This window comes from Gallinula chloropus, assembly GCF_964237585.1.
Source record: "Gallinula chloropus genome assembly, chromosome: 26".
Classification (NCBI taxonomy): domain Eukaryota; kingdom Metazoa; phylum Chordata; class Aves; order Gruiformes; family Rallidae; genus Gallinula; species Gallinula chloropus.
The window spans coordinates 3,297,262-3,323,250 of record NC_140111.1 but is presented as its reverse complement, the minus strand read 5'-3'; the positions used below and the strand labels follow the sequence as shown (position 1 = coordinate 3,323,250).

Below are 25,989 nucleotides of genomic sequence, written 5' to 3'. Positions count from 1 at the left end.
TGTTGTCGTTAAGTTGCTGTTGGGCAGTGGCCGATACGCACGTTTTGTGCTGCCAGAGAATCAGAGTTTTAAATGCTAATTATTCTTTTTCTTTCTATATCTGTGGGGTGCATCAAGAGGAGTGTGGCCAGCAGGTCGAAGGTGGTGATCCTTCCCCTCTACTCTGCCCTGGTCAGGCCCCACCTGGAGTGTTGTGTCCAGTTCTGGGATCCCTGGGATAAAACAGCCAGGGATCTTCTGGAGAGAGTCCAGAGGAGTCTACGGAGATGGTGAAGGGCCTGGAGCATCTCCCCTGTGAGGAAAGGCTGAGTGAGCTGGGGCTGTTCAGCCTGGAGAGAAGAAGACTAAGGGGGGACCTTATGAATGTTTATAAATATCTGAAGCAGGGGATGCAGGGGGAAATGGGCAGCCCCTTTTCAGTGTCTGTGGGGACAGGACAAGGAGCAATGGCTGCAAGTTGGAGCACAGGGAGTTCCACACCAACATGAGGAAGAACTTTTACCCAGTGAGGGTGAGGGAGCCCTGGGACAGGCTGCCCAGGGGGTGTGGAGTCTCCGTCTCTGGAGAGATTCCAGCCCCGTCTGGACGCTGACTTGTGCACTATGAGCTGGGGAGCTGCTTTGGCGGGGGGGTTGCACCCGATGAGCTCTCAAGGTCCCTCCCAACCCCTGTGATTCTGTGATTCTATCAATTGTTTTTATTTCAGAATAAGTGAATCCATTCCCTTGCTGCTCAGATTACTTTATTGCCTGAGTGGAGCTGTTTAGACAGGCAGGCTGCTTGTTGAAGGAGTGAACCTGCCGTCCATTGAAGAGGCGTCGGTGTAGCCTTCTTGCCTGACAATGTACTCCTTGACATTGGAGAGACCGGGCACCACGCAGCAGCTCAGAGCGCTGCGGTATATGCCCATGTCGTGGACGTCGTACCACTCGTTGGCTTTCTCGTCGTAGCACTCCACGTTAAAAGTTGTGCTGAAGCCGTTGTAGCCACCGACCACGAAGAGAAGGTCGTCCACCACTTCGATGCCAAAGTTGCTGCGAGGATTGAACATGGTGGGGATCGTGCGCCAGGTGTTGGCCACGGGGTTGTAAGCTTCCACGCTCCGAAGCCGGTTGGCTCCATCAAATCCTCCAACCTGTGAATGAAACACCTTTCCTTACCCACTCCTTCAGCCAAATCCTTTCACACACAGGTAGGATGGTAATGAGTCCTGCCAAGCTGACCTCAGTTTGAGCGCTGCTGACAGCTTGCCGTCTCAAAACACGAGGCTTTATGTATTGCAAACTGCTCCCTTGTTCTCTTGGAGCTTCCAGAAGTATTTTATGCAGCTATCAGATCTCACACTTCTACAGAGTTAAATGCAGTGTGCAGGTAGGATAGACTGGAGCAAGCAAGCGTTCTGTGCTGGTCACGCTGTCAGCTGCACCAGAAAATAACTGCTGCAGCTGCTTAAATTGTCCATGTGTTTTTCATAACAAAAAGTAGGTTGGTGATAACGTTCTCAGGAGGCGTATCAACCGCTCCAGCTCTGCCTTCCCAAAATAGTATGTGACAAGCGAAAGGCCAGCCTGCAAATCTGGGCAATGCAGATGAACCAGGTCAGTGCTACAGGTGCTGGGGGTGTTGGGGCAGAGGTACCGCTTCTCCCTTACCGCATACACTTCGTCTCCGTATGCGATGACTCCTACTCCACTCCTCCTGCTTCTCATGGGGGCTATAAATGTCCACTGTCTCGTTGTGGTGTCATACATCTCTGCTGTGATCAAGCACTCGTTTCCATTGAACCCACCACATATATACACCTGTTCACAGGAGAGAAACACGTGAGGGGGCAGTTCCACTGGTGGGTGAGCACACTGAAGGGGAGGGTGAATGGTGGAGGGGGTGGGTGTTGGTTTGGGGCTTTCAGTGGGAACGGTTCTGCCATCTGGAGTTGGAGTAGGAAAAGTGCAGTGAGGTTTTCAGGCCAGCAGGATTTTGACCCTGGACTTCCTGAGCTGTGTGGAGGAGATAGCCATGGAATTTGAGCTGTGGCCAGGAAAGGCGGGCATTGGGTCACACCAGCTGCTGCCACTGCTGTCTGCATCTCTGCACACTGCTCCGTCCCTGCCCATGGACAACTTCAGATCTGCAGCGCTGGGATTTAATCAGTCGAGTTTACGTGAACTTTCTTCATCTCTGTTTTAAATGACATCACGATAAAGGAGGACTCTTCCCTCCCCTTCCCTGCTCCCACAGCTCCTCTATCCAGATGGTGCCTTGGAGCAGAGCTGTGCTCAGCCAGTACACAGCCCATGAGAGGCTGGGCTCTGTGGAAGCCCTGACCCAGGACAGACCCCACAAAAGCACTTTGTGCTGGCGCTTGCTTGGTTCTTTCTCCCGCTCACCCCAATTCCACTTTCGCTGCTCTTGGCAGCCTCACAGTGCCTTTACCTTTCCATGCAGCGTGGTCGCGTTGGCATCACTTCTCTGCTCGTGCATGGGGGCAATCAGCGTCCACTGGTTCGTCTCCGGCTCGTACCGTTCCGCCGTGTTGAGGCGCGTGTATCCGTCGAACCCTCCCATGGCGTAGATGCAGTCGTTGAGGATGGTGACGCTGATGTAGCAGCGCCGCGCGTGCATGGGCGCAACCTGCTGCCAGGTCTTCCTGAGCGGGTCGAACCGCTTGACGCTGTTGAAGTAATCCATGCTGTCGAACCCGCCGATAATGTAGATAAAGCCTTTCAAATAAACCGTGCCGTGGTAGGCCACGGGGCTTTGCTCCTCACACGTGACGTTCACCCACTTGTCTGCACGGGTATCGTATGTCTCGATGGCGTTGGTTGGGCTCCCCCCGCTCCAGCCCCCGATTGCAAACAAGATGGCATAGGGCAGGCGGGGCCGGCTGAGCGGGTTGGTGAAATCCGAGTAAGATGGGCCATACATGTTGAGGTTGTACATCTCCGTCAGCGTGTTGATGATCAGGAGTTTGCAGTCTTCATTTTCCTTCACGTAATTGTGAGTTTTGACCTTGGTCATGAAGTATTCCGCTGGCATCAGTGCCAGCCGAACCTGAAAACACCAGGAGGTGGTTAGAGAGTTGACGTGGTGGTTTCCATCTCTGTGTATTTTGAATATATACTTTCCATCTCTGTATACTTTGAAGGGAGCTTATAAGCAGGAGGGGATTCAACTTTTTAAAAGAGCAGATAACGGCAGGACAAGGGGGAATGGACTGAAGCTAAAGGAGGAAAGGTTTAGATTAGATATTAGGGGGAAGTTTTTTACAGAAAGAGTGGTGAGGGGCTGGAACAGGCTGCCCAGAGAAGTAGTGGATGCCTCATCCCTGGAGGTGTTCAAGGCCAGGTTGGATGGGGCCCTGGGCAGCCTTGTGTAGCTCCAGGCCTGGAGGTTGGTGTCCCTGCCTGTGGCAGGGGGGTTGGAGCTCTATGATCCTTGGGGTCCCTTCCAACCCAGACCATTCTATGATTCTATGATACTTCACAGATAGCTCCGGTGCTGAACGGCTTTGCTTTTGGGCTACAGTGTGTCTACAGATTATTAGAGAGCCAGAGAATGAAACATGTAGTTTTGTCTAGACCAGAAAAGGGTGTGCGAGGTTAAAGGGTTTGATTTCATGTCAGGTGTCTGGTTTGGCACGGTATTTCCCTGAATGGGACCTGAAACTGCCCCCACCCCACCTGCTGCTGTGGGCAGGGCCCAGCCCGTCTGGCTTTGCTGTGTACCAAGAGATAACAGCATCCCGTGGGAACTTTGGCCCTTCCTGGGTCTGAGGAATAGTTAAACTTCAGCTCTAAAGATGAGGAAACATGCGCTTAACCGGCCTGCCCTGACACCAGCACAGGATCTTTGACCCGTGCCTGGGCGCAGCAATAGCCTGATGGTCTGAAAGCTCCTGTCCCTGTCACCAGCGTCAGGACGCTGCCATCTCCCCCGTGCTCACAAGAAGAGCGAAGCAGCCCTGGCTCAGCTGCCCCGTGCCCATGAGAGCACCGACCTTGCTCAGCAAGACCGCGATGTGCTGCTTCCGATCCTGCGGGTTGTGCGTGATCCATCTCAGAATGGCCTCGAACACGACGTCTTCTTGTTTCACGTTGAGCTCGTCCTTCTCAATGATGTACTGTAGCTCATCGATGGAAAGGTCTAGAAACTCTGTGGAGGCCTTGGCTATCTCCTCGAAGTTATGGAAGATGAAGGTGTAGGCTGCTTCCTTCAGGTCGGGACAGTAGTAATAATCCGTGAGTCTGCAGATGCCGATGCAGTTTTCCAAGGACAGCTGGGATTTTAAGAACTCGCAGCACAGTCGGATGATGCCCATGATATTGAACTGGTCTGCTGCAGTCAGCAAACCTTCAACGTTCTCAGCTGTGACCGACAGGGTCCTGGTGTAGGCGTATTCGATGATGAGGCTCATCATTTCGGGTGTAGTGCCGGGGATTTTATAGACTGTCTTCTCTGCATTGTTCCAGTTGCTGGTAAACAAAGCCCTGAAAAACCAAAGCAGTGCTGGGGAAAAAAACAGCTTTGCCACATTCAGCCCTGGTCCCACTGGTCCCAGGGCACCAGTGTGGGTGCTGGCAGTAGCTGTGTAGGGAGGCTGTGTTGTTTGTTCGTTAGTGTTTTACAAAGGGGTCATGTTCTGTGACTGTGGACACAGAGCAACAGGTCACCTTGCTTCAGCGAGAATAATGGTGTGTGGGGAAGGAGAATGTCGTGCCCGAGGGCAGAGCAGCCAGGCTGGCCACACTCCCAACCCTGCACCGCATCTGGGGTTCATCAGGCCCCGCTTCCAGAACTGCTGGGGCATCCTGGGTTGTGGATTAATTCTGGCATCTGGGGAGGTAGAGGAGTTCTAGTGATGATGTGAGCACTGGAGAGACCCTAAGGCAGTGTGCTGCAGCCTCAGAAGTACTGCCTGTCCCACCCCAGTGTTCCAAGCACTGACCTGAAGTAGTGACTGCAGGTACAGAGGATGTTCTTGTGAGCATTGAATTCAATACCATTCACACTGATAATCACATCACAGAGTTTCCCTTCCAGACGAAGGTCATTGAAGACCGCGCAGGCCATAGGGCTCATCTTCCTCTCCATGTGTGAAGATGAGTAGCTCATGGGGGCTATCGCCCACTCTGAGGTCTGAGGCAGCGGAAGGTGCTTCTCTTGGAGGTGCTTACAGGGCACTGGCCTTGCCCCTCAAGATGTCTCTGGAGCCCTCTCTGCCCCTGGATTATCCCCATGGTGATGTCACAGGTGGGCCTGGAAACAGGGTCCAGCCCCCTCACCCGAGGCTGCCCCCAGCCTTCGCTTAACCACAGCCCGGATGATGCTGAAACCTGTATGAACACCCTGCACTGAGCAGAGCAGCCTTGCGATTCCCTGCAGCCTTTCCATGGCCCCCAGCCTGGGCACAAAGCTCCGCAGACGTATACAACGGCTGCTGCTCGAGTGCCCTTGTACCAGCTTCCCCGGGGGGATGCTCGTGGCAGTGATGAAGCCACAACGACCGTGTCCCTGCCGTACAGGCTGCTGGTTTGGAGCGGGGGGGGGGGGGAAGGTGCGGCTGGGGCCAAGATGAGGAGAGCTGGGGGGAGCCAGGGAGCCCCGTCTTTGCTCCTCACCACTGAGTTAGCGGCAGCTGCTTTTCCGTGCGCGCCGCTGTAGGTAACGGGTGAGCACGGACGAGGGGCTCAGCGGAGCCTGGGGCCGGTTTGGCTTTCTCTGGTTGCTGTCGGTGCGGGGTGAAGTGACATGAGCCCTGCGGTGAGGCTGTGGAGGTGTGGCGGCGGGAGGACAGCCCCAGCCACCAGCTCTGCTTTTGCAAAACCCTTTATTGCTTCTTTCTCTTTCGCCTTCCTGGCTCTGGGGCGTGTTGCAAAGGAAACGCAGCCGCAAGCGACAGTACCGGCCGGAGCCGCTGCGGGCGGAGGGCAGCGACCAGCCCGGGACCCCGCAGAGCCCAGGGACCCCCCCAGAGCCCCGGAACCCGCCCCAGCAGGGCTCCGGTACCCCCGGGCAACCTGCTCTCCGACCTCGGACATCCTCCCGCCCTCCCCAGCTCCGCCCCGGCTCCTCCCCGCGGCTGCGCGGCCCCGGCCCGGCGCGGCCCTGCCCGGAGCGGAGCGATGGTGGGTGAGCGTGGCGGCAACCGGGCTGGGCTGGGGGCCACCAGGAGCTGGGCTCGGCCTTACGAGGAGCGTGGGTCGGACCGTGCCGGATCGAGAAGGCGGGAACGGGGCCGGGGGAACCGGGTGGGCCCCGGGAGCGGCGCTGGGAGCGCGCCCGGCGCGGAGGGCACAGCGGGGGCTGGAGGACGTCGGTCCCCTGGGAGCCGCGTGGGGTCCCGGGGGCGTCACGGAACCGGGGGGTCTGTTCCCGCAGGTGCCTGAGCTGGAGAAGGCCACAGTCCGCATCCTGCGGCCGGAGCGGGTGCTGGGGACAATCCGGTCCATCAAGGAGCAGGGGCCGGACAAGCTGCAGGTACGGGGCGGGCCCGGCGGGGAGCGGGAGATGCGCGACCCCCCTCCGTGCCCCTCCGAAGAGGCGCCGTCTGTGCGCTCTGCAGAGCCGGGACGGGGCTGGCGGCTGTCCCTGGGCAAGCCCTTCTCCGCCCTGTTACACAGGCTGCAGATACGAGCCAGCCCCCTCCGCAGGATTAAGCCATTTGGTGCTGATACGGATGCTGGGGGTGGGGGGGGACGGGGCGGGGGGACGCGGTGTCCGATGAGGACGTCTGCTTCACGCTTGGCAGGAGCATCACTGTGTGCTGCTGCTGCTGCTGAGCCCCGCTGCACCCTGCACCGGGGCAGGTGATTTGCATCCTCGCCCACGGCAGCATCCTCGCCCACGGCAGCATCCTCGGCTGGCTGTGCCAGCGCTGAGCCGGTAACAGACTTGGGCTTCTCTCACCTTCCAGGTCATTTCTGACTTCGACATGACGCTGAGCAGGTTTGGGTACAACGGCAGACGCTGCCCCACTTCGCACAGTGAGTTGAGGCCGTTGGTTTCACTGTTGCTAATCCAGGTTTCTCTGCTTGTGCTCTTGGTCTTCACGGCTCCCTCTGCCATCACCTCCCTCCCTGGCCCCGCCTGACTGCTCTGGTGCAGCTTCAGGCAGCGACTGCTCACCCCCTCGGGCACCCACAGCCCCTGTGGAAGCTGTCTCCTGGTCTTGCAGCTTCTCCTGATATTTGCATCCTGCAGCTCGTTGGCATTTATGCTGCTCTCCCCAGGGAGCAATGCCGTGCCATCAGCGCGGGTTCGCAGTGGGAGCTGCGTTGAGACCCTGTGGCAGGCTTGTGCTCGGGTCAAGATGTCACATGCGGCTTGTTTTCGGGACGAGCTGGCACTGCAGAGCCAGGGTAGCTGCCTCTGAGAAAGGCTTTTTATGTCTCCAGGCTACAACAGTGACGTTTTGTTGTCCTTACAGATATCCTCGATAACAGCCGCGTTATCAGCGAGGACAGCAAGAAGAAGGTAAGTGCTGTTTCGTAAGGCACTGTTTGGCTCTGCCTTTCTTGTCCCTGCCACCCATCATCGGGAGGTTGTACTGGCCCATGTGATGGGCAGACACCGTGCTGGGACTGAGCGCACAGGGCTGTCCAGCCTGCCCTTGGGCCAGTGCTAGTGGCAGGAGAAGTCGAGGAGACATTTCCTCTGCATGCTCAACATGGGCGTTTTTGCTGTGGCATGAGGAGGAAGGGTGCGTGTAGGGGTGCACAGGGTGGGAGTCAGCCCAGCTGCCAGGGGGCCAGTGCTTCCTCCTCGGATCTCCAGATTGTCTGAGAGTGAAGCTGCTTTGTGAAATGGTTTTGATTGTGTTGTTTATTAGGAAGTGTGATGCTTTGGAGGAATTTAGAAATGCTTGTTCTGTTGCTTACTGTCTCTTTAGAAGTGATGTTCACTTTGTTCTGTTTCTCTCCGTGTGATGCTCCAGCTGAAAGACCTGCTGCACTACTACTACCCCATCGAAATCGATCCCAACCGGACCCTGGAAGAGAAGTGTCCCCTCATGGTGGAGTGGTGAGTGCCTGTGTGCATTGGACTTGGCCTCGCCCTGGCCCCCTTTTGCCCCGAGCCGAGACACGAGGCTTGAGCTGTCTCTTGGCGGCAGTGCCGGGAAGTTGTGGCTGTTGTTGTCCAACTGCCCTAAGGCTGCCTGGGAAGCTCACTGCTGCCTTTCCCCAGGTGGACCAGGGCCCACGATCTGCTGGTGCAGCAGAAGATCCAGAAGGGTGACATAGCCCAGATAGTCAGAGAATCGGACGTCATGCTGAGGTATGGGCTCGGGGTTCGGCTGCCTGTGGCCTTTTCTCTCCCGCCTCTCCGCAAGCCCTTCCTCCCACCCTGGGCCAAGCTCTAATCATGGGAGAGCTAAAAGTCAGCACCATGAGCCACAGCCTGAGCTGGCTCCCAGTCACAGCCATCTCCTTCTGCTGAGAAACTGCTTCCAGATCCCTTGAGACTTGTCAAGGAGCGGCTGAGAGGACGGATGATGGGCAGAGCTCCCTGAAAAGCCTTCAGAGCTCTCGGGGTCAGCCTGCAGCTCCCCTCTTCTCTTGCTGTAACTGCCGGGCCCTATCTTGGCCCTTGGCTCAGTGTCAAATTCCACCCACAGCACAAAACTGTCATTAAAGCCGGCCCTGGCAGTGATGGTTCCAAAACTGTTTCGGGAGCCTGGATTGAAAGGGCTGCAGAGAGGAGATGGTGCTGCCCGCTGGGTCTTCATGCTCCTGGGTTCTTCTTCTGCAGGGAAATCATGCCCTGGCAGACTGAGGCTGTAACTTGTTTGTCTCCTGGCCCTCGCAACCGGCCTGGCCTGTGGCACTTATCTAACGAGCAGATTGAAGCAGACACCTGTGCAAACAGGCTGCGGCCTGTGCCACGCTGGGAGGCTGGGCCTGCGCGGAGACACAGGCTAGGCCTCTGTGTGCCGCGTTGCTGTGGCTCCCTGCTGCGAGCTGGGAGGTAGGAACACAACACTGTGTGATGCTGTGTGACACTGTGTGATGGGCATATCTACTCTAGGGATGGAATCAAGGAGTTATTTGACCGGCTGCATAAGTACAGCATCCCCCTGTGCATCTTCTCTGCTGGCATCGGTGATGTCCTTGAAGAGATTATCCATCAGGCTAACGTCTTCCATTCAAACGTCAATGTGGTGTCCAACTACATGGACTTTGATGACAACGTGAGTGTCTGCATGTCATATGTGGGGTGGGCGTGCAGAGGGGAGTTGTTTGCGTTGGAGGGCCGCAGCGAGTTCAGCAGAGACACAGCTGGGTTAAAACCCACCCAGTGTCGTTTTTAAGTGTTTGATGGAGCTGACTCTTTGTTGGGGCGTGGAGGGCCCGAGAGAGTGGCTGTAGCATCCCCATGTCCCCACAGAGACCCTGCAGCTCCTCTCAGGGCTTGCAACCCACTGCCACCGCAACATCATCCCAACATCAGCACAGGGGTGCTGGGGGTTCCCCCAGCCTCACCAGGGGCTGGTCGCGCAGTGAAAGCGCAGAGGGTGGGTAAGGTGTGCAGGAGGGTGCAGGGATGGACAGTCATCTTGCGACCCTGGGGCTCCTTGCCTGTCCAACTTGCTTTTCGGTGGCAGAAGTGCCGTGCCGTCTGCGTGCTGCGTCCTGGTGCAGGGTAAGGATGGGGTTAACCACAGAGGTCTCTCCTGATCCGAAGGCCAGATGTCCTCTAAAGCATCTGGGGAGGTTTTTGTTGGTGTACTGAAGCCTGAAAGGTCCCAATGCACAGTAGAAAACTGCACGACTCTCACAAAGCCGCCCTCTGTTCACACGGGTGCTGTGCTGGGACAGGCAGTCCTCAGGGAGCGTGGGACAGTGTGACAGTCCTGACGTCTGCGAGGGCCCCGCTCTGCTCTGGGGCTCCTCCAACGGCTTTCTGAGCCCTGACTGAGATCCCTGGGTTCTTCATCCTTTGGGGTTGTTCTCACCCTCGGAAGGGTTTTCCCTGCCCAAGGGGGCTCCTGGGGAGCATCTCCAGGTGTTTGGTGGCTGCTGGGCCTCCAGCATCCTCGAGAGGTTCTCTGAGGTGAGCGCTGGTGCCCTGCAGCATCATCCCCCTGTTTCCCATTCCAGAAAGGTTCTGAGACCGCAGGGGGGGATTGCTGCTTGACTGGTTTGTCTGTTCTGTTTGCACAGGGGGTTCTCACATGTTTCAGAGAACCTCTCATCCACACCTACAACAAGAACAACAGCATCCTGCAAGGCACCGAGTATTTCCAGCAGCTGAGCACTCGGACCAGCATCATCTTGCTGGGGGATTCCATGGGTGATCTGACGATGGCAGATGGCATCCCCAGCGTGGAGAACATCCTCAAGATTGGCTTTCTCAATGACAAGGTGGGTGTGAGAAGCAGTTGTCTTGCTTCCCAGCCAGCTGTGCCAAGGCACCGTCACTGGGCAGCTGACCTGAGTGATATGGGGGGTGCAAGAGCTCCCATGGGGTGTGGAAAAGGAGCTGGGGGTATCTGCTGAGGTACCACTGCACCTGGGGCATTGTTGGGGGGTTACTGCCCCCTTTTTGGTGTGTCAGGAGGTGCACGGGCTGTGGGTGCAGCATCTTCATTCTCAGCTATTGATGTTTAATCCTCTCCTCTGCCCCATCCCTGCGCTGCAGGTGGAGGAGCGCAGGGGGAAGTACCTGGATGCCTACGACATCGTGCTGGAGAGCGATGAGACGTTGGACGTGGTCAATGGGATTCTCCGGTACATCCTTATCGAGACGTGAGCTGGGAAGGCAGCATCCCAGCTCCAGCCCCTCAGCACAGCACTGGGCAGTCCCTGTCCTTCCCTTGGCAAAGCCGGGGGGATCTCTGGTACCTGCAGGACTCCATCCTGACACCGGGCAGGCTTCTGCCCTGGCTTTTATCCTGACCTCACCAAGCCCCTTTGCCAGCACTGGAACAGGAAGGGCGAGAGGAGGGAAGGTTCTCCGCTCCCTGTGCCCCACCATGCCAGGTGCTGCTGCTTCCCGCTTGGAATTCCTCCTGCTTGGACTTCTTCCTCCCAGCCAGCACCCGAGGCCGCAGCACACAGCTTCATGTTCCAGGCAGGGATGTCCTGCGCCTGCTTGCACAGACAGACCTGTTTGAGGAGGAAGCTGTTCAGTTTTATTGTGTTCCTGTCTAAAATACTCATCTCTCCCTTGTCCTGTTTTCTCCAGGCTCCTGATTTCCCTGGGCTGAGCTCCGGTGGTGCCACCCAGGGAGGGACCAGCATGGCTGTGCCCAGCACAGCATCACCCAGCCCTGCTGTCCCTCCTGCTCTGTTCCAGCCCTTGCTGTGAATGTGAGATGTAGGTCTGTGTGCTGGGGTTGGGCAGCAGCCATGGGCTGGGTGCCTGGCGTGGCACTGGCAGCCTGTGGCTGGGGATGGGGGAGGAGAGGCTGACGGTGGCATTTTGGGTTTCAAGGAATATTTTTAGCAAACCACCTTTGAGACTTAAACCACTGGGCTGATCCTGGGCTCCGGGAGCCCAGGGAGAAAGAATTGCTCTGCTTGTTTCTGCTCTTACGCCCTGTCCTGCTGCCTGCTCTGATGGCAAGAGCTGCAATGGTGCAGTGGAAGCCCTTGTGCAGCTCTTTGGGGCCGTTACCCTGTGGCATGGCCCACCACAAGTCACTAGCCACCTTTGGATGGGGCAGCTCTGGCTCGTGAGCTCTGGGCTGCTCCAGGCTCAGCCCTCACTTGCTGCCCTCCACGTTGTGGGATGAGTAAATGTGACCTCTGAAAGCGTGGGCTGTGTTCTTGTTGAAGGAGGGATGGATGGAACAGCCATAGGTTTGTGCCCAGATCCAGGGAGCCATGGCTGGAGCCATGCTCCTTGCCAGGGCTGGTGGCTACATCTCCGCTCCCGATCCGTGCCAGAGCCCACCAGCCACCCCGGCACTCTGCAGGGTCCCAGGAGCCAAGTTACAGACTCTCTCCTGCCTGACTCAGCTGCTCCTGAGTCTGAAATCCCCTGGGCACCACGTTCCCAGTGATGCGTGAGGTTTGTCTGCGCCGCTGCCCGGACACAGGGATGTGCCGTGGCCAAGTAACCTGACACAAAGGGAAACTCCTTGGAAACCAGTAGGAATTATTTATTTGGTGCAAGGAGGGAGTCTCTTGAGGGCTTCACTCAGCCCTTGGCAGTGTGTTGGCCTGCACTGCTGCTCTGCCTGCCAGACATGCTGGGCGAAAGCTTTTGGAGTTGGTGGGAGGTGATGGAGCTGTGCGGGTCACGATGGACAAACCTGAGTGCCCAGTTAACCAGCTGCGTTGGGGCATCAAGACAGAACTGGGCTGATGTGTCTCGATCACTGAGGGCTGGTGCTGGGATGCGGATGGGGCCGATGCCGCTCACTCAGGGCAACAGAGGCCTTCAGTTTTCCTCCTGCCAGCTGATAAGGGGGTTGCCACGTCCCACACCCGCTCTCTGGGGGTCCCAGGCTTCCTGGAGTGGTGGAACCATGTGGGGCACCCCAGGAACCTGAGCCCTCCAGCCTCTCATCCCAGGGAAGAGGCAGGGGGAGCAGAGGCAGGGACCCGCATGAAAGGCTTCTCCTGATTTCTCCTCTCCTTTAAAGAATTTTCTGTGTTTGTTAAAAAAAAACCCCAACCCTAAACTACAAAATGCTGTGGTGGAAGTGGAGGAGCAGCCCCTCTCTGGCCTGCCAGCCCCGGGACAAAGTGCAGGCAAGCAAGGAGCCTGCGGTGGGATGTGCAGTCACTGGCGAAGGGGCTCGGGGAGGGGACGCTGGTGCCCCGGCCCTTCGTGGGGTGCGGAGGGCAGGGGGTGGAAGCAGGGTTTGGCAGCAGAGCGGGGCAGGGCCCCAGGGGCTGTCCCTGGTGTCCTCTGTCCCGCTCAATGGCAGAGGTATCGCCCGCAGGGCTGGGTAAGGGGGTGCTGCCATCCCCACGGGTGTCAGGACTCCCAAGAATGTGGCTGTTTCCCACCTTCTTGCCTGGGTTTATTAGCTGGGGGGTGGTGAGTTTTCCTGCCCAGGAGGAACGCATCAAAAAACCCTCAGTTAAATAATGGGCGTGGGGAACAAAAATACAGCCCCCTGTGGGGGTGGGGAGGGGCAGGGGCAGCTTCCCAGGACAGCCGGAGAGGAGGACTGGCTCTGGTATGGTGGGGATAACCCTGTCTCTGGGGGAAGGGGAGTTCTGCTCCTTAGAGCTCCTCGTGGATCTTCTCCTGGTCCTCATCCGACTTCAGCTTGAGCTCCTCGGCGGTGATCTTCCCGTCCTGGTTGCGGTCCTGGTTCCGGAACATGTCGGCGATGACTTTCTCCGGGTCGGAGCTGGGCATGAGGCGGCCTTTCCCTTCTGCCATCTGGGTCTTGATGAAGGTGGAGAACTGCAGCAGGAGGAAGGAGAAAGGTGCTGCTGGGCTCTCTGCAGCCGGCACCGGGCACAGCAGGGACCACCACAGCCCCACGCCAGGCACAGCAGCCAGTGCAAGGCAGGGGCTGCCATCACATCCCTGCCCAGTCACAGCCATGCCCACACCCAGCAGTGCTGCTCTGTGCTGGGTTTATTCCTGCACAGCTCTTGAGCTGCCTGAGTGTCAGGGATGGTGCTGCTCCCCAGGCCCCCTCACCCTGTGACCCCCCCGAGTCCGCAGGGCTCGGAGCCCCGCTCACCTCCTCAGCAGGGATCTCTCCATCCTTGTTCAGGTCCATTTGCTCGTAGAGGTTCTCCGGCGGCTCCCCGTGCCAGATGAAGAGGTAGCCCTCAGGAACCCCCTCCTCCATGGAGATCAGCTCCACCTCGAAGCGGAGCACAGCGCTACCTGGCACCCCCCGTGCTGCAACACAAGCGAAGGCTGCTGCACCGCACGGAGCCCAGCAAAGTGCTGGCTCTGACTGGCAGAGACCTGGGGGAAGGAGCCCAGCAGCAGTTCAGCTGGGCACACCCCTGGTTGGCCGTGCAGTCGCATGCTGGGGCCCTACCTCCACTCTCCCCATGGCCAAGGTGTGGAGGGATGATGAGCACCCGCCTCTCCCCTGTGCACATGTTGAGGAGTCCAGTGTTCAGGCCCTCGATCACCTTGTTGGTCCCTAGAGTCACCTCTTGGGGCTTCTCATAGTCGTGGCTGCAGGAGGCAGAGAGAAGACCCCCCAGCTGAGAAAGCCCCTTGGACCTGGTGGGCAGCCCTGCTACATGTATGTACCCCAAAATCCCATGCCCTCCACCCTGCAGCGCAACCCCTGCTGCCCTGTGGCTGCTCACTGCCCATGCTGCTGATGCTCCCAGCGCTGCTCCGGTACCCAGCTGCCCCCAGCCCTGCCCAGGTCCGGCCCCACAAAGGGAAGGGGGGCTCAGGGCAGGTAACGCACGAGGAGAAGAGCCTGGTGCCATCCAGCAAAGAGCAGTTGTAGTGGTAGCGGACGAAGTCTCTGTCGCGGGTGGTGACGTTGCAGCCCTCGGGACGGTACACGGTCTCGATCTCCACCGGGTCCTCTGGGTTGTGGAAGTCAATGATGTGGACATCGAAGATGAGCACGGCTGAGCCAGGAATTTTATCCCCTGGAAGAGGAAGGTGAAGAGAGCTGCTGGGAGGAGTGCTGCAGGACTGGTAAAGCCTTTTCCAGCTTTTTCCTGTGCCCTGTGGTGTTTCTGCCCCTTGGAGCTGGGCTCTGGATGTGTTGGCATCAGTCCTTCCCCTGCCCCCAACACCCCAATCCCTGGGGTGCAGAGCTGGCCCTGCCTGGCCAGTGCTTTCCCCATGTCAGCCCCATGGTATGGCGAGTGTGTAGGGCTGGGGGGTGGCCACAATCTGGGGCTGCACCATCAGGCGTCCAGACCCCATAGGGCTGCCCGTTACCTGCTCCGTTCTCCCCGTAGGCCAGGTGTGGGGGGATGACCACCCGCCGCCTCTCTCCCACGCAGACCCCTTGCAAGCCTTGGTCCATGCCAGGGATGATGTAGCCCTTCCCGATGTAGGTGTTGTAGGTTTGATTGCGCGAGTAGCTGCAGCGAGAGAAGCCCCCAGCACTGTCATGAGGACAGCCTGGCCCATCAGTTCCCCCGTCCCCCAACTCGCCCCCAACCCACACCCTTCTAGCCAAGGCTAGGCTCCCCCAGAGCCAATCCTCCTCCCAAGGCTGCCACAAGCAGCTGTTAGCTTTTTCAGCCTATTTCATGGCCAGTGCCACCTTCTCCTCCACCTTCCCCCCAGTTCTCCATCCTCCTTGCAGCTCAGCACAGGGCAGGAAAGCACATGAGTGGTGCAGGTCAGGAGAGGTCATCAGTGGATCTCAGCTGCATCCCCCCCGCACCTGGAGTCGAAGAGCATCCCGTCCATCAGTGTGCCATTGTAGTGGTAGCGGACAAAGTCCCCGGTCACAGCCCTGCGTTTGCAGGACTCTGGGACCTCCAGGTGCTCCAGGAAGACGCCATCCTTGGGGTTGTGGAAGTCCACCAGCAGCACACTGAACACCAACGAGGCCTGCGGTGGGATCACGGTTCCTGCGGAGGGGACACGGGTCAGCCTGGGCAGAGCCAGGTGGGAAGGGGCCAGCTGAGATGGGGTGATGTCCAACTCACCATAGCCCTTCTCCCCATAGGCAAGGAATGGGGGGATGATGATGCTCCTCTTCTCCCCGGCACACATGCCCAGCAGCCCTTGGTCCATGCCCTTGATAAGCCAGCCCGTGCCCACGTAGGTGTCATAGGTGCTGCCCTTGCTGTAGCTGGTGGGGAGGAATGAGCCGGTGGGACACCTCCAGGGCCATGCCAGCTCCCCTGGCCTGAGCAGTGCCATGCGGGAGGCTGGTTTGGGGGTCACAGAGCTGCATCAGCCCCACTGGGGTGCAGGGATGGGGAGCACAAGGGGAGGCTGCTTTGACTGGGGTGCAGCACTGGCCCATATGTGCTGCCCCAGGCCAGCATCTCCCGGTCCCTGCCGTCCCCAGCCCCGAGGCAGAGGATGCATCCCAATGCCAGCCCCCGTACCTGGAGTCGAAGGGGGTGCCATCCAGCAGCGTGCCGTTGTAGTGGTACCGCACGAAGTCCGAGTTCTCCACTGTGCGGTTGCAGCGCTCCGGTTTGGAGAGGGTGGTGATCTGCAGCTTGTCGTCCTTGTTCCAGATGTCCAGCATCACCACGTCGAAGTACAAGGTAGCATCTGGGGGGATCAGCCCCGCTAAAGGGGCAGCAGCAAGCACAGAAAGCCTTAAGGGGGAGCAGCAGTGCCCCGGCAACCCAAGGGCTCTGCTCCCCTCTGTCCCCCCAAGCCCACTCCTGCTTGGGGCTGCTGGCCCCTGGACAAGCAGCAGAGCCAGGGGGCACTGAGACCCCTGTGTGGGCACCACTTGCCCTGGCAATGGAGCACCTCCAGCCGGGCACCAGACCTCCACCTCCCACTAACACCATCCCCAGAGGGGTTTGCTCCCCCCCGCCATCCTGTGCCCCCTTACCCACGCCGATGCTGCCGTAGCCGAGGTGGGGAGGCACGATGAGGTGCCGCCGCTCATTCACGCACATGCCCTGCAGGCCCCGGTCCATGCCGGTGATCAGCCGCCCGACGCCCACCACGCCGGCCACCGTGGCCCCTCGGTCGTAGCTGGGATGAAGGGACAGACCCATCAGCAGCCCATGGGCACGGGGTGAAGTCCCCAGAGTGGCTGGGGGTGCTCAATGCCAGCACCAAGGCTTTGGGGCAGATCCAGAGCCAAGCCACGAACCCTGTGATGCTGAGCAACAGCGAAGGGCTCCTGGGTGCCTGCCCGACATGGGGGCAGGGTGGGGGACAGGGCTGCTCCCTCCCCAGGGGTGCGGGTAGCCCACCGCAGCCAGTGGGTCCCTCAGCTCAGCCCTGCAGCAGAGGCATGGATCCTGATGGGATCAATCCTGCACTGCCCAGAGCGGGGCTGCTTCCCACTGCTCCAGCCAGGGCTCTGGCCTGACCCCACATGCCCAGCACCCTTGGACACAGGACAATGCGGATCAGGCCCTCTGGGTTTAAGGGAGATGGGTGATGCTCCCCAGACCCTCCCCAGCCATCTGGGCTGGAGGTCCACAGCTCCCAGCCCTTCTGCTGCTTCCAAATTACTTGGCTAAAGCATGTTGGGACCTTTATGCAGCGAGAAGGAAAGAAGACATCCCAGGCCTCACCTTTAAACGGCAAATTTATTTTTATTTTTAAATCTTAAAATACTTGAAGAAGCGACCGGGGCCATTGTGGATAAATGGAACCCCCTTGGCCCTGCAGCCAGCGCTTCCTCCCCGCCACGTCCCCAGTCAGGACAAGGGACTATTTGAGCAGCGAACATCCCCAGCTTCCAGCTGCCTTTGGGGTGCACGGCCACAGCAAAGGGCCCCGTTTAACCGGAGTGCAATCCGGTGGCTTTTCCGGGCTGTTGCTCGGGCGCGGGGCTGAGCTGCGGCTCGGCCCGGGGTAAGGAAAAGGGGTGTCTGTCCTACCCCCAGTTCAACGGCGGTGGAAGCCGGGGATTGCACCAGTACAAACTGGGGTACTGCCGGCGCGGGCGGGGCAGGGGCCGGGGGGGGAATCGGGAGCAGCAGGAGCGAAGCCCCCCCAGGCTACGGCCGCCGCTGCCACGTTTCAGCGCGTCCCCGCCCGAGCAGCACAGGCTCAAACACGTTCCCGAGCGCTGGGTCCCAGCGAGGGACGAATCCTGTCCGCGCCCCGCGGAGCTGAGGGGATGCGGGGGGGGGGAAGCCGCAGCAAAACCCAGCGGGGCAGCGCGGTGTGGGGCGGGGGGGTGTGGAGGGGGATGGGGGGGGGGCTGCTGGAAAGGGGCCGGGGAGCGGCGGCGGGGCGGGGGGTGACACGTGTGCAGGGCCCCCCCCTGCCCCCGGCCCCGTCCTCAGTCCAGCTCCTCAGCTGCCTGCTCCTCACCTTGGGGCTGCCGCGGGGGGACGTGCAGGGGGCATGCGGGGACCCCTCCGCAGCACAGGCCGGCGGGGCTGCATGCACTCGGGAAGGAGCCGGGGCGATACCTGGAGTCAAACTTTTTGCCATCTTTAAAGGTGCCGTTGTAGTGGTAGCGGATGAAATCGCCCATCTGGACCTCCCGCAGGCACACCCGCGGGATGTAGTATCTGTCTATCACCACGTCTTCCAGCGGGCCGGCGTCGCCCAGCGCCGGGGCCCCCAGGACCCCCAGGACGCTGAGCAGGAGGACGAAGCTGCCGGGGGCCATGGCGCTGGGAGGCTGCGGGGCGGCTCGGCGGGGGGAGGCGGAGCGGCGGGGCCGGCCCGGCCGCCCCTTCCCGCGGGATCCCGGAGTTCCCGTCCACGTGGACCCCGGGCGGGGGCCCAGCCCAGCTCCCACCGAGCGCTGCCTCCGCCCGCGGGGCCGGGCAGGGAGAGCTGCAGCCCCAGAGCTCGGTGCAGGACGGTCTGGGGTGGGGTGGGGGTGTCCCCTTTTCTCTCTCTTTTTCCCTTCTTTTCCTGTTTCCCGGCGGTTCCTTCCGCAGGGCGAGGCGCTGCCCAGAGCTGGAGGCTGCTGGCGGAGTAAATACGAGGAGTTAAGTGTCTACATAACAGCTCCTGCTCTTCGCTCTGCTGCTGACAGACCTTCTGCTGGTTGGCGACGGCTAAAAATGGGAAACTTTCCTTCCTAACAGCCCGCCCCAGGCAGGAGCAGCATCTCATGCAGGCAGGCGTGTTGCCCACACGTCCCCTCACCCCCAAACCCATCGGCAAGAGACAGACCCCGTGGTGAGAGCCCTTGGCACATCCATGGGTGGCCATGAACCCAAAGCAACACCAAGCCCCTCCAAGGCATGGTGCTGCTGGTGAGAGCAAGGCGCTAGCAGCTGCCTTGAGCCCAGTCTCAGGGTGCCCCACAGCTCCCCAACACACCATGTCAGTAGCGTGGGGGGACTTGGGGCTCTCCTCCCAGCACCAGGGCCAGGGCCTGACTCTGGGGCAAGTTGATGCTTTCTTAGGGGTGATGGCATCCCACCCCACATGCTACGGAGCTGCTCACTTGCAGGGAAGTGCTGGGCACTGCTAACGGCCTCTGCTCTGCTGGAAGAAACCTCAGCAGTGTCCTGGCCCCTGCCTTGTGCTGTGACATCCCTCAGCACCGCTGTCCAGCCAGCAACAAAGCGCTAGGCTTGGGCTAGGGCCAGCGTGGCTGTGCCGAGGCCTGGCACGGTGCAGCCCTGGGATCTGGCACGGTGCAGGGAGCGCGGCCGCCGGCTTGGCGCAACCAGCGGCACGACCAGCTCCGGCCACAGCCGGCCCGGGGGGTCTGTCCAGCTGCACCAGGTAGCGCAGTGAGGCACTGAGCTCAGCACGGGGCACAGGCCAGCAGACCCTGCTCTGCTGCGGGCAGCCCCCAGCGCATCCCCGGAGCCCGCAGCTTGGCGCACCGAGCAGAGCGCGGGCAGGGCGCAGCGCTGCGCGGATCCCCGGCCAGAGCCCTGCGGAGGGCGCAGCAGCGAGCACCCCTGAGCGCATCCCGCGGGCGCTGGGCCAGCCGCGCAGAGCCGCACTAAGACCCTGCGTGCACCGCCGCGCACCGCCCCTTCCCCGCCGCCCGCCCCCTGCGCGGGGCGCTGCGCGGACAGTGCGCGGCGGCGGCGGCGGCGGCAGCGGGGATGGGCGGCGGGGCCCTGGGGCTGCTATTGCTGCTGGCGGCGGGGCCGTGCTCGGCGCAGTACGAGGAGTACAGCGTGCGCGGGTTCCCCGCGGCCGCGCTGGAGCCGCTGCAACGCGCCTACGCGCGGGCGCTGGCGCAGTACGCGGAGGCGCAGTGGGCGGAGAGCGCCCGGGCGCTGGAGGCCAGTCTGCGCCTCCACCGCCTGCTGCGCGACAGCGAAGCGCACTGCCACCGCCGCTGCGCCGCGCCCGCGGAGGGGGACCCCGCGGAGGAGCTCCCCGCGGAGGGGGAGCCCGCGGCGTGGGAGTGGGAGCGGGAGATGCAGCTCTTCGGGCGGCTGCTGCGCCGCGCCGGCTGCCTGCGCGCCTGCAAGCGCGACCTGCCCGTCTTCCAGCTGCGCTACCCCCCCGCGCAAACGCTGCGCGACTTCCAGCGCCGCCTGCCCTACCAGTACCTGCACTACGCGCTCTTCAAGGTGAGGTGCGCTGGCACAGAAGCCGCGCAACGTGGCTCGTGGCGAGGGGGAGGGGGCGGGGGAGGTGAGGGGCTTCCCCGGGCTGGGGGCGGGGGACATGTTGTGCCTCTGTCCCACTGTGCTCCAGTCTGCACCCCCTCTGCACCCACAGCTCTCCATCTCTCGTCCTGCATCCTCACGCTGTGCCCCCATCCTCCCCACCCCATAAAACCCACTCCCCTCTATGCTGCAGCCTGCTGCATGTGCTTTCCCATCCTGCACCCCCCATCTCCCCTCCACATCTGGCACCCCCCCTGGCTCCTCCATCCTGCCCCTGCGCCGTGGCACGTCGGCATCATCTGGGATGCATCAGGCAGGATGAGAGGGGCGCGCCTGGGACTGGGAGCCCCTCTGGTTCTGTCCCCCCCACCCCACCTTGCGTTGCCCTGGTGCCCCAAGGTCCCCTAATCAGACAGAGTGTTGTCTGGGGAGGGGGAGTGCAGGGGCTGCCCAGCCAAGGGGGCCAAGCTGGCGGCTCCAGTGCCGCTGTGGTTGCTGTGGGACACGTGTCTGGATGCTCCCATCAGGGAGAAGTGCTGCTCAGGCTCACGGTGCAGACGTGGAGCGAGGTTTCATAAGGGATCGGCCTGGGGTGACCCTCCTTTGGCCAGAGTGGCTCTGGCAGGGGACACCCCCCCTCCCCGCAGGCACCGGTTCTGGTCAGGGTCCCAAGCTGTGCTGCTGGCCAGCTGCCGGTGCGGATGCTGCTTTAGCGCTTAGCGCTGCGGCCCCGCTCACCTGGCAGTGGTGCGGGACAGCCCGGCCTAGATCCTTAATGCCTTTTCCTCTCGCTTGCTCTGGCCAAGACCCATTTCCTGGCTGCTTTGTTCAGCCCCCCCTAATCTCGCCTCCCTGAAGCTGCAACCTGAGAGCTTATAAAGCACTGGGGGGAGCAGGGAGGCTTGCCGGAGCCAGTGGTGGTGCCCGAGAAAAGCAGATGTGTGGATCACACATGGATCACTGCTGGCCAGCTGTGGAGGTCCACGGGGGGCTGAGCTGCCTGCACTCCCACCGTGGGCATGGAGGCAGAGGTTGGTGTGGCTGGGCATGGGCAGCCACAGTGTGCTGGCTGTGTTCATCTGAGTTGTCCATGGTCCGAGATCCTGTCCATCTGTTGCTGTTGGGGGATGATTGCACTCAGGGCTGTACCCTCCCCAGGACTGGTCATCTGCCCTGCAGCCCTGGGGTTCTGGCTGGGTGCTGAGCCCCCCACAGCCGTAGCAACCTGCTACTGAGCCCCCCACAGCCGCAGCAGCCTGCCACACCAGCTCTTCCTCCCTCCACAGTCAAATAAGATAGAGAAAGCGGTATCTGCTGCCCACACCTTCCTGCAGAAGAACCCTGAGCACGAGATGACATTGAAGTACCTGAACTATTACAAGACAATGCTGGACGTGGATGAATACCTGGTTGACTTGGAAGCTCAGCCCTACGAGGTGAGGAAGGGCCGGGGCCAGGGTGGGAGAGGGGCTCTGCCCTGTGTGCTCTGCGCCTGGTCCTGCTAAACCCCGAGGGAAGCAGCTCTCCCTCGTTGAGCCCTGGCTGCTCACTTCCTGCCCCTGAAAAAGCAGCTGTGCTGTGGACAGAGCCGCTTTGGGAGCAGGATGGGTCGGTGCTGAGCAGCGCCCGGCGGGGCGGTGAGTAGTGTCCACTTGGTCCCTGCAGCTGATATTCGTGCGGTCAGTGAAGTTGTACAACAGTGGGGATTTCCGGAGCAGCGTGGCCAACATGGAGCAGGCGCTGGCCGAGTACTACAAGGCGTATGAGGACTGCCTGGCTGGCTGCGAGGGTGCCTACGAGCTGCAGGAGTTCAAGGACTTCTACCCTGCCATTGCAGGTGATCTGGGGAGGGGCAGGGTCTAGCAGGATGAGGGGAGGGGGGGCTGGGGGCCAATGGAGCCCAGCACCTCATGCCTCCCCCCAGACCACTTTGTGAGCGTGCTGCAGTGCAAGGTGGACTGCGAGACCGAGCTCACCCCCAACGTGGGCGGCTACTTCGTGGAGAAGTTCGTGGCCACCATGTACCACTACCTGCAGTTCGCCTACTACAAGCGTGAGTGCCGATGAGAGCGGGGAGCCGTGCGCGCGGGGGACCCCGCGGGCTGGGTGGGTGTCACCCCCATGTCACCCGGCACTGCCCCCCGCAGTGAACGACGTGCGGGATGCGGTGCGCAGTGTCTCCAGCTACATGCTCTTCGACCCGGGCGACGCTGTGATGCAGCAGAATCTGGTCTACTACCGCTTCCACCGCGAGCGCTGGCGCCTGCAGGAGGAGGACTTTGAGCCGCGGCCGGTGAGGACCCTCCAGCCCCCCGTCCCGTGGCTCTGCCAGCGATGGGGGGGCTGACACGGTCCCACTCCCTTCCCGTGCCCAGGAAGCCGTGACCTACCACAATCAGACAGCCACCCAGAAGAAGATGCTGGACTTTGCCCGGCAGTTCCTGCAGGATGATGACGAGGTAGGTCACAGCCCTGGTGTGGGTGCAGCCGGGTGCTTTTAGGGGTGCTGAGTGGTGCAGGTGGGTGCTGTGGGTACCTTTGGGCAGGGTCCTTCTGCTGACTCCTGCCTGTCTGTGCTGCAGATGGAGGTGGATGGCGGTGAGGGGCTGGAGGTGCAGGACCTGCCCTCGGACGGCGAGTTCGAGGGTGACGGTGACTACGAGGAGGGCTTCTTCGCAGAGTGGTGGCAGGAACCCAAGACCAAGGGGGACAAAGCTGAGCAAGGTACTTGACATTGGGGCTGGGGGCTGTGCCACAGGGTGGGGGGCAGCTGCTGCCCATGTCCTGGTGCCACCAAGCTATCTTTGTTTGCAGAGACCCTGTGACGAGCCAGGGGAAGGGAGGCCTGGCCCCAACAGAGCTGGACAGCAGCGGCCCTGTGATGCCATCCTGGGGATGACGCACTTTGGGCTCCTGCCAGCTGCTGCACAGAAACGTGGGCTCACAGGGAAGGGCTGATCCTGTCCGGTGCCCTGTGGCAGAACTGCCTTTGCCCTCTGGACATCTGCTGTCCTGTGCGCAGCTCGGTCCCCATCGGTGAAGCACCAGCAGTGCCGAAGCTCCTGGGAGCTGCCTGGGGCCACCCCATCCCTTGTGTCCCCAGAAGCCCTGGCCAGCAGCGGTGCCCTGCAGAACCCGGCATTACTGTGTCCCTCGGCTCCTCCCCAGGACCCCCCCACACTGTGTCAGGGCCGACCCCTGTCTTGTCTCGAGGGGTTCAGTGGGCTGCCCCTGCTCTGGGAGCAACGCACGGCGCTGCTGCTGATGGTCCTGCCCCTCCCCAGGACTCCCATCTGGGTGTCTCCAGCCTCTCAGCCCGCCTGCCAGCCCCCAGAGCCTGGGGTGATCTCAGAGCCCCCAGAGCCTGGGGTCATCTCAAAGCCCCCAGCCCGTGCCTACAACAGGGCTCCCGGTGTGCCGGCGTCCTTGTGCTGCTGCATGGCTGCAGCGCGGCCAGGCTGCCTTGCCCATGCCCTGCGTGTGCCTTGAATTCTCACCACACCAGCCCTCTGTAGCCTGAAGGTCCATTAATTTAATACTTCCTGACTTGCACAGTTGCTTTTTTTTATATATATTTTCTGGTGCTGAACTTTTAATAAAACCCAGACCGGTCTTTTCACAGCTGCCTCTGCTTCAGGGCTCCTGGGGCTGGGGCGTGCTGCTGCCGTGGGAGCCGGGCATCAGGGTGGAAGAGGGCCTGCCATGAAGTGGGGGGACAGGCTGAGGGGCTGGATGCTCCCATAAAGTGGGGGAGACCCCATGGGGGGCTGGAGCAGGCCTGGTGTGCTGGGGGCCATGAGAGTAGCCAGGCTCTTGTGAGGCTGGGGAGGTCCCTGAGGGGGATGCATGACCCCCATTGTGCAGGGGAGGCTGCCAGGTGGCATGAGGGGCTGCAGGGGGGGCTGGGGAGGTAGCACACCTCCCCCCAAGCCAGATGTTTGGGGTGTGATGTGTGTCGTTATCTGGCTGTTTGGGGTGGTTCAGCACCCTGACATTGGTCCTTGGTGTGTCTGGGGGGTGCAGCCTGCATCTCCCAACGCTGGTCCAGGGCGGTAGGGTGGGATGACCCCCATCCCACTGTCGGAAGGACATTTTGGATGCCGGTTCCAAGGCCGCCATTGCTGCTGACAAGCCTGTGCCTGCCCTGGGCACGGGGCTTTGGGCAGCAGGCACCCGCCTTGCTCCTCCCTGCTGCGCCCGGTGCGTTCCCGCTCCCCATGGAAGTTGGCTGGGAGGACTGAAACCAAGAGGCTGAATCACCGCGTTGGCCCCGGGGGAGGGAAGGGAAAGAAGGGAAGGAAGGGGGCGGCGGGGAGGCTGCCAGCACCCCACCCTGCCCTGCCCCACAGCTCCCAGTTACCAGGGCTTTCCCAGCTCTGCCCTCCTGGGCACCGGGATGGGGGACGGGGCTGAGCCCCCAGACCTGTGGACCGAGCTTGGAGCTCCAGCAGAGCTAAGGACAGGCAGCGCCGGTGGCGGGACGGTGCTGCGGAAGCAGCCAACTCACTGCAGGGCAGGGCTGTCCTTTCCCTAGGGAGCAGCGGGTTTGTCATTGATGGGTCATGGCCACCCTTGGGAGGGGAACACCAGCCCGGTGGGGTGCGGCCGGCGGCACTCGCGCCTGGATCAGCGGGAAGCGCTCAGCCCAGCGCGCTGGCGTCGCGGCCCAGGGGACAACGGCTTGTTTATCTCCCCAGCGAGCTGAGCACAGGTGGCACAGGGCCCATAGAGCCTCCGCCCTGCGCCGACACACACCTGGGCATGGCATCTCCTTGCCAGCCCAGCACACAGCTCCTTGCTCCCACTCTGACAGTGCTGCCCAAAGCCAGCTGTGGCCCTGGGCTGGGGTCCTGGGGTCCCCTTGCTGCTCCACTGCAGCTGCCGGTGTGACCGTGCTGGCTGGCTCCGGTGCTCCCAGCTGCAGTGGTGTGACACTGGCAGCAACCAGGGCTGCAAGCACAGCCACTGTCCCCTGCAGCACATGGGATCAGCAGAGCTGGGCTGCAGGGAGGTGCCGGGGTGCAGAGGTGGGGTGTAGGGGAGGAAGCCTGCAGGTCTGTGTGGGCTGATGCCACGACGGCAGCGCTGCACTCCCCCGATTCCCCTGGCCTTGGCCAAGAATGAACACCAATGGCTCTTTTGGCCAACGTCTCAGCACCTGTTCTCACGGTGCTTCTGATCCCCACTCCGCACGCTCCACACGCAGTGATCAAGTCCCACTCTCTTGCAGGGTCTCCCACCTCCCCCTGCAGCTGCGGCCTCCGACACTCACGCCTCTGCAGCCGGACGTGGCAGAGCACTGTGCAGGGCTGAGGCGGGGGCTGCAGGAGGCGACCCCCCCCCCTGTTCCACCCCTAACTCTGGGCAGCGGCCCAGGGATCCCACGGTGGGCTGGGACGCGCCCGGCTCTGGTGAGTCGGGTGCTGGGTGAGCCGGGAGGTGTGGGCAGCACCCGGCTGGACCAGTCCAGCCAGCGACGGGGTGACACGGGCCGCGTCAGCCGCCCGAGCCCTTCCCCAGCGCCTCTGGCTGCCGCCGCCTCCCCGGCTCCGCGGCCCGGGTCGTGCGAGGCCCCTTCCCGGGGCTGGTCCCTGCGGCTCGGCCAGCCCCGTGCGGGTCCGGCCGGGGCAAACGCCGCGAATGAGGCGGGACACAGCGGTGCCCCACGCGGGGGCTCCGTGGGGCGGCGGCTCCGGGACCCGGGGCGGACACCGGGGACCCGGCGGGGCCGATCCTGAACCCCGCGGCCCCTCGGGCCGGGTGCTGACGTCAGAGCAGCCCCCGCGGGACCGGGTTGTCCGCAGCCCCGGGGTGACGCGGGCGCTGAGCGGGGGGACAGGCGGGGGCGGCCCCGCAGGGTGCCGGACTCCGCAGCCCAGCCCGCCGG

At 61.6% G+C, this 25,989-nt stretch overlaps 4 protein-coding genes across 4 annotated transcripts; 2 read left to right on the top strand and 2 right to left on the bottom strand.

The window, feature by feature from the left end:
• Positions 1-763: 763 nt before the first annotated feature.
• On the bottom strand, positions 764-4,432 carry KLHL10 (kelch like family member 10; the record flags this gene model as incomplete). Its single annotated transcript, XM_084275378.1, has 4 exons — positions 3,998-4,432; positions 2,434-3,051; positions 1,653-1,802; positions 764-1,135 (listed from the first exon to the last, which is right to left on the bottom strand). The coding sequence occupies exons 1-4, from the start codon at positions 4,415-4,417 to the stop codon at positions 764-766; spliced, it is 1,560 nt and encodes a 519-aa protein (XP_084131504.1). The 5' UTR covers positions 4,418-4,432.
• A 1,669-nt stretch (positions 4,433-6,101) lies between these two features.
• NT5C3B (5'-nucleotidase, cytosolic IIIB) lies at positions 6,102-11,169 on the top strand. Its single transcript, XM_084275731.1, has 9 exons — positions 6,102-6,125; positions 6,379-6,477; positions 6,914-6,983; positions 7,427-7,473; positions 7,934-8,019; positions 8,185-8,274; positions 9,025-9,187; positions 10,161-10,361; positions 10,639-11,169. Exons 1-9 carry the CDS (start codon positions 6,123-6,125, stop codon positions 10,747-10,749), a joined length of 870 nt encoding a protein of 289 aa, XP_084131857.1. The 5' UTR covers positions 6,102-6,122; the 3' UTR covers positions 10,750-11,169.
• A 1,869-nt stretch (positions 11,170-13,038) lies between these two features.
• Positions 13,039-18,178, bottom strand: FKBP10 (FKBP prolyl isomerase 10; the record flags this gene model as incomplete). Its single annotated transcript, XM_084275464.1, has 10 exons — positions 13,039-13,365; positions 13,652-13,815; positions 13,961-14,103; positions 14,348-14,537; positions 14,836-14,981; positions 15,290-15,479; positions 15,558-15,703; positions 15,966-16,155; positions 16,430-16,575; positions 17,976-18,178. 10 exons carry the CDS (start codon positions 18,176-18,178, stop codon positions 13,180-13,182), a joined length of 1,704 nt encoding a protein of 567 aa, XP_084131590.1. The 3' UTR covers positions 13,039-13,179.
• Positions 18,179-19,586: 1,408 nt separating this feature from the next.
• On the top strand, positions 19,587-22,978 carry P3H4 (prolyl 3-hydroxylase family member 4 (inactive); the record flags this gene model as incomplete). Its single annotated transcript, XM_084275632.1, has 8 exons — positions 19,587-20,063; positions 21,389-21,538; positions 21,768-21,939; positions 22,027-22,155; positions 22,250-22,395; positions 22,478-22,561; positions 22,685-22,826; positions 22,917-22,978. 8 exons carry the CDS (start codon positions 19,587-19,589, stop codon positions 22,925-22,927), a joined length of 1,311 nt encoding a protein of 436 aa, XP_084131758.1. The 3' UTR covers positions 22,928-22,978.
• Between the last annotated feature and the right edge of the window lie 3,011 nt (positions 22,979-25,989).